At 40.8% G+C, this 10,483-nt stretch overlaps 2 protein-coding genes across 2 annotated transcripts; both read right to left on the bottom strand.

Annotated features, from left to right (window-relative positions):
- Positions 1 to 315: 315 nt before the first annotated feature.
- Positions 316 to 696, bottom strand: LOC137816977 (uncharacterized). The gene has a single exon (XM_068620170.1). The coding sequence runs from the start codon at positions 694 to 696 to the stop codon at positions 316 to 318; it is 381 nt and encodes a 126-aa protein (XP_068476271.1).
- A 5,741-nt stretch (positions 697 to 6,437) lies between these two features.
- LOC137816959 (aluminum-activated malate transporter 10) lies at positions 6,438 to 9,460 on the bottom strand. The gene is made up of 6 exons (XM_068620152.1): positions 8,558 to 9,460; positions 8,337 to 8,477; positions 7,959 to 8,231; positions 7,726 to 7,835; positions 7,430 to 7,573; positions 6,438 to 7,140 (listed from the first exon to the last, which is right to left on the bottom strand). Exons 1-6 carry the CDS (start codon positions 8,871 to 8,873, stop codon positions 6,655 to 6,657), a joined length of 1,470 nt encoding a protein of 489 aa, XP_068476253.1. The 5' UTR covers positions 8,874 to 9,460; the 3' UTR covers positions 6,438 to 6,654.
- Between the last annotated feature and the right edge of the window lie 1,023 nt (positions 9,461 to 10,483).

Here is a 10,483-nt window from a genome sequence, read left to right on the forward strand (position 1 = left end):
ATGTAAATTTGCATTTCGTTTTGATTAGCATTAGGGTTGCATTATGGTCCTCTTTAGCCTATAAAAAGAGGAGCCTACACCTTGTATTTTCAAGTTTATTGTGAGTAAAGTTATGGTGCCATTTTGTGCCAAGCTTTGCTTCTCCCTAGAATTCTAGGCTCTAAACTTCACATCCTTCACCTTTTCTTGGGCTGGCCGAACCTCCCAATGTTCATACACACCATGCACCTTCAAGATCAACATCACTCTTAGGAGGATCTTGCACACACACATCCATGGCTTCCGCACCATCTCTTACATGATTCAAGAAGAACTTCATGAATTTGCCATCAATAAACACCAAACTCGCCAAGCAAAACTGCATCCAAAGAACAAGTGACTACCAGACTCTTCCTCTTTCCTGCAAAATACGCACCACAAACTTTCTAACTGCACCCCTCTTCTACTAAGATTAACCCTAGTAGCAAGCTTGTTTTCCAACACCCTCCAAGCCAAAAGCCCTGCTGAAGGAATTGCCTTGGACCCCCATAACTTACGGAAAACCGGCGAAGAAACCACCTCATTATCCTTCCTAATAAGGTTATACGCAGAGCTGACTGTAAAAAATTGGAGACCCCCAACCTTCCAAATCCATTTATCAACCTCACCTGGGACAACCTCAACCCCAAGCAGGAGCTGGCTCAACTGATCCGCCATCGGATTCTCCCATTCGAAAAACGACCTCCTCCAATCGAGCTGCCAAACCCATCTTCCGTTAGTCCAAGACCCCACCTCCTGCAAATTTGAGTCTTTGTTAGAGCTGATGGAGAAAAGTCTAGGATATACACTCTTCAGCGCCTCCCCCTTCAACAATCTATCCTTCCAGAAAAAGATATCCTTCCCATCGCCTACTTTCCACTCAAAATTGTCTTCGAAACTTCTCCCTCAACCCTCTGAAGACCAAACTTCCTTCAGATCTTTCCACCAAAGAGAGCAATTTCTACCTTTACCTTCCTCTCCCAAACCTCTCCAACCGCCGTACTTAGAAAAAAGGACTTCCTTCCAAAGGCCTACCTCAACCGAACCCAATCTCCAAATCCACTTCCCCAACAAAGCCAAGTTGAACTGCTTTGGATGTATGATTCCAAGCCCCCGGAACTCACGAGGCTTACAAACCAAGTTCCAGGAAGCCCAAACAATCTTCCTTCCGTCTGCCCCCCATCCCCAGAGAAAATCCCTTTGAATCTTGATCAACTTCCTTTCCACCCCAGAAGGCAATTTGAATAACGACATAAAGAATAACGGAATAGCAGAAAGCACAGACCTTATCAGACAAATCCTCCCAGCCATCGACAAAATTCTTCCCTTCCACCTGCTTAATCTGGCCTGCACTTTCTCAATCACTCCGTTCCAAAAAGCACCGCGCTTATGACTTCCTCCAACTGGCAAACCCAAATAAATGAAAGGAGAAACCATCGTACCACAGTTAAGAATCGCTGCGAAACGCTGAAGTATGACCTGGTCCATCCCCGTTCCTCCGATCCTACTCTTCGCAAACTTAACCCTTAACCCAGAAGAGAGCTCGAAACACTGCAAAATCGCCTTGATATTAAAAACGCTTTTGGTATTTGCTTCACAAAAGAACAAGGTGTCGTCCGCGTATTGTAACATATTTACCTTTACTTTATCATTTCCGACCTCCAAACTGTCAATCAACTTCTTCTCTTCTGCTACCCTTGTCACTCCTTCTAACCCTTCTGCCACAATAAGAAAGAGAAAAGGGGCAAGCGGGTCGCCCTGACGAAGACCCTTTCTAGGAAAGAACTCTTTAGTTGGACTCCCGTTAACCAAGACAGACACCGAAGCTGACTCCAAGCATCCCTTTATCCACCGAATCCAGCGATCACAGAATCCTAACCTCCTTAGCATGTAATATAAAAAATCCCAATTCACAGAATCATAAGCCTTCTCATAGTCTACTTTAAAAAATATACAACGATTTCCCTTTCTCTTGTAATCCTCAATAACCTCATTTGCAATAGGCACACTATCCAACATACCTCTTCCTTCAATAAAAGCCGACTGTCGTATATCAATAATTTTTCCAATCACCTTTTTTAAACGCAAGGAAAGCGCCTTAGATATGATTTTGTACAAACAACCTACTAGAGAAATAGGTCTAAACTCTCCCAGCTGTTGAGGATTTTCAACTTTTGGTATCAAGCAAATAAACGACACATTTGATCCTTTTGGCCAACATCCAAAACCAGCAAAATCTTTTGCTGCCGACATCACATCCTTCTTCAAAATGTCCCAACAATATTTTATAAAACCAAAGTTAAACCCGTCGGGGCCTGGACTTTTTGAACTATCACACCCCCAGATCGCAGCTCTAACCTCTTCTTTAGAGAAATCTCTTACTAACCAATCATTGTCCGCCTCCGAAATGGTATTGAAACTAACCTTATTCATTCTGACCTGACACGCATCGTTCCTGGCGAACCTTTCTTCAAAAAACTTACAAACCTTAGCCTTTACCTCCTCCTTATTATCACACCATTTTTTATTGTCGAAAACTCCATGTAATTGGTTCCTTGCCCTCCTCCATTTTACCACTGAATGAAAGAACTTTGTATTGAGATCCCCCTGCTTTAACCAACTCTGTCGTGCTTTCTGAAATAAAATCGCCTCTTGTTTGGACTTAGTCTCAGAAAGTTTAGCAAAGAGAGACTTTCTTTCATCCCTTTCTGACTCCACTAACCCGTCCTCATCATCCCGAGAGTCTAATTCATCTAACATTTCCTGGATTTCCTTACTAGCCTGATTCACGTCTCCGAAGACATCCCTGTTCCACACCTTTAAGTCTGCTTTTAGCTTTTTCAACTTTTCTTTAAACACAAAAATCCCCCCTCCTGACACCTTGTAAGCAGACCAACTCGAACTCACGAACTTCTTAAACCTACTATCCTTCAACCACACATCCAAACATCTAAAAGGCTTCGGACCCCAGTCCACTGAGACTTCCTTCAAAATAATTGCACAATGATCGATATTGATCTATTTAGGACCAGTTGTTGACTGTTTGGCCAATGCTCCAACCACTCCTTAGAGACCAACACCCTGTCAATCTGCTTTTTACCAGACCATTGGGCTTGAACCAAGTAAACTTCCTGCCCACCAACGGAATATCTACCAACTCTGAGCTATCAATGAAATCGTTGAAGCCCTTTATTTCTCTAGAATAATCAGAAGACGAAACCAAGCTCTTCCTTTCCTCCTGCCTTCTTATAGAATTGAAATCTCCAATGATGCACCAAGCCTTTGTTAATTGACCCTGTCTGAGACCGCTGATCTTATTCCACATCTCTCTCTTTTCCCGTAGAGAACCAGAACAATAGATATTTACAATAGTAACTTGGGTCCCCATGCCCCTCTTCCAAACCCCTTCTAACACTGAAAAGTTCCTACCATTCACAAAACTGAACAACTGAAACGCCTTGTTGTTCCACATCGTAATTACCCCGCCTGCACTGTTAACCGCTTTGTTTTTCACCCATTCCACCTCATTGGTTCCCCAAAGGAGGCACACCTTTTCCCTACTAAAATCCGAACACTTCGTCTCTTGTAAGCACAGCATGTCCACCTGCTCCCTGCTGATCAAATCCCTGACGTAATTCCTTTTTACCGCCCCTCCTACCCCTCTGATATTCAGACTAAGAATCTTCATTGACAAACTTACTCCTTTCTTTCCACATTCTCCTCGTAGTCACTCCGCCTTGATTAGATAACGAATAAATGTCCTTTACCACTACGCCTTCACGTCCAGGGAACGAAAACCCTGCTTCTTTCCCTACTCCCCAGACTCTTGTAGCCACGTTCTTATCAGTCTTCACCCAGAAAATCCGGTTACAATTCTCAATGGCACTGTTAGAAGTGAATAAAGAATTCGACGAACTGCCTGTTTGATGAACCAAAAAAAACTTGATCCACTGAGGGATGTTTTTCTTCTACTTCACCAGCCCAGCCCGCCGACCTACCCTTCAAAAAAACATTATTTCCCCCACCTTCCAAGCCCGCCCCCAACCCTGCTGACAAACTTCCGGGGGGACAAGCTCTCCCACACTCTCCCGAGGCTGGGACCTCGAGCCCCCTTGCCTCCTCCATTTCATCTAACATATCAAAATCTCTGTTATCTAACAGTCCGTGGATTACTGAAATCTTTGGATGAACATTTACAAGTGTTCTCAGGCACCCAACATCTCCTTCTTCAACCACCCTGACCCCAGACTGTTCCACTTCATCCAAAGAAGGTCTTGTACCTAAGGAATCTTCAACCCTACTCACAAAACTTGTTTGTATCGAATCACATCCATCTACAACACCCTCGTAACCGCCTTCCTGGGAGCACGTATTCAACTCCCCTCTATTTCTCAAAGAACTCGGAAGTGCACTTTGAAAAACCCGCGCCTCTTCACTCCCACTCAATGCACTGCTATCCAAGCACCCCTTCAAAGGTGAGTTTACCTTTAAGGGTGAAGAGAGCCCACGGTCATAAACTCCTTGCACACCATCTTCATGAAACTGCGCTCCTACCCTTTCGGAGTCACTCCCCATTGGAGTATTCTTATTGCATTTAATCACACCTGCATCAGAAACACTTGTTGCCTTTTCAGCTGCTGACTTGGTCTCCTTGGAAATGTCTGCCACATCATTTAAAGATGATTCCACTTTCTCTTTCTTAGCATAACTAAAAGAGCCGTGCTCAATCAATGATTCCGCTTTCTCTTTCTTAGACTGACTAAGGGAATCGTGCACATTCAATGACCCTCTTAATTAAACTTGAGCCACTCCCTCGTGCAGCTGGCGCTCCTTCCCAAGGCACTCCAAAACCAACTTGCCCTGGACGGTGTCTTCAAACCCCATCCTTCCTTCCCCAGCGGCGCCCGCTCCTCCTTCTCCGGCAGCCCCGTCCTCCGACCCCACAGAATCGCATAAGCTAGCCCCTAGACTTCCTTCATCGGAGCTTGCTTCAGTATCAACCTCATAAGTACCGCCATCCCATTTGCCAAGATACATCTCCGGGAAACTCACCTCCTCCACGAAGGTGACCTTGCACGAACAACCATTGATGCACAACTCCTTCTCCACGTTGACTGCGGTGCTTACCATTGTTTTAACTCTAAAGCGAGCAAACTCCATTGTTTCTCTTTTCTCCGTTGCTTCGTCAATCTCCAACACCTCCCCCACCACAGCCCCTACTTTGGAAAAGCTCTGGTTGCACCAGAACTGTAACGGGATCCCTCTGCAGCGTATCCATGCACAACGTTCTTTCGGAACGAACGAACCATCCCAAGGCGTAACCGTCGGGAAGACTTCATCGAACCAAGATCTATTATCTGCTAAGATCTTTCGCAAACTCCCTCCTTCATCACATGAAAGCAGAACAAATCTTCCTCCAAGATATCTCAGTTTGACTAAGCTAAAACCTCCCATCACAAAGCTCTCCTTAATCGTTTGCAGGCGAGGAATCTCCTTGAAACATCCAACAAAGCTTCCTTCTAGCCACGACTCCTGATCTACCTCCACTGTAATCTGATAAACTAACTCGTCCCCTACAGAACTGCTTACCTTCTCACTAGTTTCGTTCTTGGCTACGCCCTCAGAAACGACTTGAGCGAATGAAAAATGTTTCGTCTGCTTTCCCTTCATGCTCCCCACTTCCCTAGGATGCGTTGTGCTCGGCTTTGGATTCCACCCGAGTCTAAACCCTTCATTCCTCTGCTTCCTTGGTCCATCCTTCCTCTGATACTTGGGAAGGTTCACCTGCAGCTTCCAGGTGCCAATCCAAATTGCATCCAACTCTCTTTCCAGAGAATGAACATCATTCACTCCCTGAAACCTTACAAAACCAAACTTCTGATTCCTTGCATTGAGTTTTCTTGAAACAAACACGTCCAGAACCCTTCCCCACCTTTGAAAGACCTTCCAAAGATCTCTCTCCATAAAATGTTCAGGAAAGTTTGTGAAGAAAAAAGAGGTATCCGCCATCACTCCCCTCCTTCACCGGAGCATGCACGTTATGTGCCACAAGAAACTACCAAACACGCTCTCTCTCCTCTCTCCTCTCTCCAAAACTTACTTTTTCAAACTAATAGGTCAAGACATCCTTAGTGTCTCTTGTATATAGGTGTGTGTATATATTCAATCATTTTTTTCTGAAAAAAAAATTGATGTAATATAATTAAACATTAATAAATTCAAAAAATTAAAAAAGGTGTTAAAGTCTAAATTGGTAAAACAAAAATGCTAGAATGTGGAGAATAATGGTATCATTTTGACTTTAGTTTATGTTTTTTCTTATGATATAATTTGATGAATCTAATCCCTCTTCACACACTGCATGCAACATCTTGACGTACGTAGCAAATGTTTTGATATTTGTGATTTGTGAACGATGCTTATAAAAGTGGCATTGCTTATTAAACAAGAACATATAATACAAATCCGGGTCCATAATGGTTAGGAACACATGTATGATTGACAAACAAAATTACAAGGAGGGTAGATTTGGATTTTGAAGGGTAAATTTACACGTGTTGACTAGGTCTCTGATCTCATATACACTATTCATATATATTCATGGATCAAAGAATGTGCAAATGGCGTCATGTGTCTTCACACCATTTGGAGTGTTCTCTCGGTTTCCTCATCATTCTGTTGGTCTGGGGAGATCTTGCTGTCCGGTGAATGTTGTTTGGATTTCACACACATTTCTGGTTGGAAATTAGCTAAATCTGATAGTTCTTCAACAGCTTCAACAATGCCTTCCACTCGTGCAACAATTTCAATAAGCAAAGAAGCTACTGTTACAACTTGAACAATTTGCATAAGTGAGATTTCTACTTTTGCAGGTAGAGGAATATCAGATGGAGCTGTTTCTGTTTGTGTACTGCGTTTTGCATTATGAACCAAGTTTGGGTAACAACTTAATAAACTTCGAAGCTCTTGTGCAGCACTATTCATCTCTGTAACCCGAATATCAAGTTTTGAGGATTTTCTCATCTTCCTCATTGTATTTGCTACCTCTCTTATGACACTCGCACAGTCTGCACCCACTTTCAAGGAGATGCTTCTCATGTTCTTCTTCATTTCATCCGAAGCCTGCTCAAATTAATCAAGTAAACTAATGAAGCTCGTGTAAATGTATCAAATTTTTTAATAGTATATACTCATATAGCAATCTGAGTTAATTAACATGGTTACCACATCAATTACATATGAAAAAACCAGATTTGCAATTGAATGGTTTCCTTGAGATTTTTCCGAAGATTTGATAGATATAAATTACATACACTACTGTTAAGAAAATAGTATAAATAAAGGAATGCAAAAGACAGAAGAAAATGAAAAATAACAAGACATTACTCGTAGATATTTAGGTATATATTACCTTGTTGTCTGAGTTTATGCATCCAATAAGAGCATCTAAGCAAGAAGCACAACTACGCATTGATGCTCCAATTTTAACATATTGCCTCCATGGGTGACGAAAGTTGAAGCGACCATGAGTAGGCTCCCATCTAGCCAAGTTTGCCTACAGTAACCATTATTGTTTAGTCACACTATAGATACCAGGGTAATTTAAAGCTTTGCACCTCTTTTTATTCATGTATGTAAAAACTATCTAAGTAAAATAAATAAAAAAATTTACAAAGAAAAAAGTCAGAGTTACAAGTATATGTATACCATAGATTCTTCTGTTGCTTTGGAACTTAGCACACACTTGTAGCCTAGCAACTGTTTATCACTGTCTTCATCCGGGGTTTCACTGCCATCAAAGTACTGAGCCACACAACCTGGAACACATGCGACACAATTATACATTATTCATGGGACTGGGAAATTTTAAGAATTTCTATTCTCTGTGAGTGGAAGAAAATAACATGATTGTAATATGCAAGTCAAGATTGAGAACTGACATTGTAAGGAGTTGGCGAGTTTGTCGAGGTTCCCCGTGACTAAAACAAAGAGCTCAAAACCAGCCCAGATGGGGCGAATGACGAGGCTAACAATTATGCACAATATGCTGCCAATTATAATGGTGAACATCCTGTACTGTGCCATAACCAGCAATTCATCAACCCGATAACCCGATATTGACACCAAGCAGAAAGTGAGGATGAATATCATAGCACCATAATCAAAACGAGCCTTTATGGTAGGGATGAATCTGGAGAATGTTGCTGCTGAAGCTGAACAAGCACACGGAAATTAATTAGCTACCATCAAGTGTGTAACACATTCAATATTAATTGTGTATGTATGCACATAAAACTTTATTTTGTTGATGAATATACCTAAAAGAAAGAGAGAGACTCCTACAATTATTGGTTCAAATTGTTCTCCTGCTCTACTAGCTACCCAATGTACACCAATGCCTAGAAATCCAGCAAGGGAAGTTCCACACATTCGGTTAACAGTTTTATATATCGTTGCACCTGCAATTTGATTCTCACTGCTTACATATCACGAAGGAAATATATGTCATAAGAAGTGTTACAGATAAATTTGTACCTACCGGCTGTGTATTCAAACACTACAACCACAGTCATGACAGCCCACATAGCATTTCCTCCAACGCCATCATACAAAGGCTTCCAATAGTAGAAGAGAGAGACAGCTGAAAGAGCCATCCCTACTTTCAAGCAATGGATGAATTTTCTTGGGTCATTCACACCCAACTCCCATGCTTTCTTCACAAACTTGCACAGCTTCAAAGCCAAACCTGCTGTAACTGCCCACATGCAACCAACCACCTTGCTCTTCAATGTGTCATCTTCTTCTACCTTGATCCTCCATTCTACTTCTTTTGTCGCTTCCTTGCCACGAGCCATCTTCTTGACACTAATGCTGTGTATCTCTTAAATCAGCAAGGGTTCTGGAAAATATTGTTAGACCAAGATCAGTGACTAAGGCTTTAATCAAATGCCTTATGCCACACAAAAACTTTGTTAGAGCTAGAGAAGTAACCCTGCATTTATAAAAGAGGACAAGTGTTGGATGCCTCAATTTGATATAAAATAAAAAATATTTTTAATTGCAGTGAAAAAAGGAGGGCTTGAGTCCATTAACTTTCTATAAGCTGGTAGACTTATATTCTATTCTTAAGACGTAACTGATGTGTAAGAGCACACTGACACTATCCCACTCAAGTCTATTGTTCTATCTTTTTCAGTACTAAAATGTTCCAATTCAAATTGTTGTGCCTAATATATGCATAGATGGCCATGTTTTAATGTATTTATACTATGCACGTGCCTGCAGAAAAACAGAAAGCACGTAACTTAATGCAAGTTGTATCAATCAAACAAAAATAGCTAGGACTTGACCTAACCAAGATAATGCATTATCTCAACTTAAAGGGTTTTTCAGCTCATCCTGTCAGTGTTGACGATGTAATGGTGAATAGTAAAGTTAATATGCCATTACTTACATCAAAATGGAATAATATTGTCTTGAGAAGTCATGGGTCCTATGTCAGAAAACTGTGTATCTGACACTCATCAAATTAATACAATCAACACTAATTAAGCATTTTTTTACGTATGATCAAAGAGTCACTATGTCAGAATACTTTTACATATGTTCATGTTTACAGTTTCTTCAAAATTTATATATATATATATATATACATACACATTAACTTACTCAGTTTCTTCAAGAATAATTTTTTTTACGTACATGTATGTTATAAACGGGCAATATGTTGCGTATTTGAGTATTATTGCTGTTATACAAACAACTACGTATTGTTTAACAAAGGATATTTGATCGCCAAATAGTAAAAGAAAAGCTACAAGATTCTATATATACATAGATGGTTTTCTTTCTTAATTATTTTGATCAGAAAAAGAAAACTCAAAATTGATATTTTTTTGTTCAACTTTTATGTGCTGTCTGCCACAAGTTGTGGATGCAAGCATTAGTATTTTTTGATGAATTTAAAAACGTATTAAACATATGGTGTGACTTCCACCCCTGATTTACATAGGCATGCACTTCCACATATTTTAGGCCATGTTCACATGAAGTTATTTTCTTTAGGTGACCTAATTAAAACCAGAATATGGGGTAGCACCTTTGATATCCAATCTAATAGTAGCATAGTGACTTGGTCCACCATCTCTAGCATTGCTTGCCTGTTGTACCGCACACAGGCGTCACCTGATTCTCAGTGGCACGGTTATCAGATCATTTTTTCTGCTGTCTAAATATGGATAACAAAATTAGGAATTATAGGAAGCAACACGGAATGAATTAGGTCATGAGTAGGACTTTGTACCTTAAAACAATTTTCTGGCCAATTAGGATTCTGGGAATTTACAATATATGGGGACACCATATTGGTCGTATCTTCTCTTAGCCTTTTGAAATGACAGGTATGTATAAATATATATATGGGAGAGCCCTTATCTAACTCCTTTTTGGTGTTTGCGCACTATTT

This window comes from Phaseolus vulgaris, unplaced genomic scaffold, assembly GCF_000499845.2.
Source record: "Phaseolus vulgaris cultivar G19833 unplaced genomic scaffold, P. vulgaris v2.0 scaffold_14, whole genome shotgun sequence".
Lineage (NCBI taxonomy): Eukaryota > Viridiplantae > Streptophyta > Magnoliopsida > Fabales > Fabaceae > Phaseolus > Phaseolus vulgaris.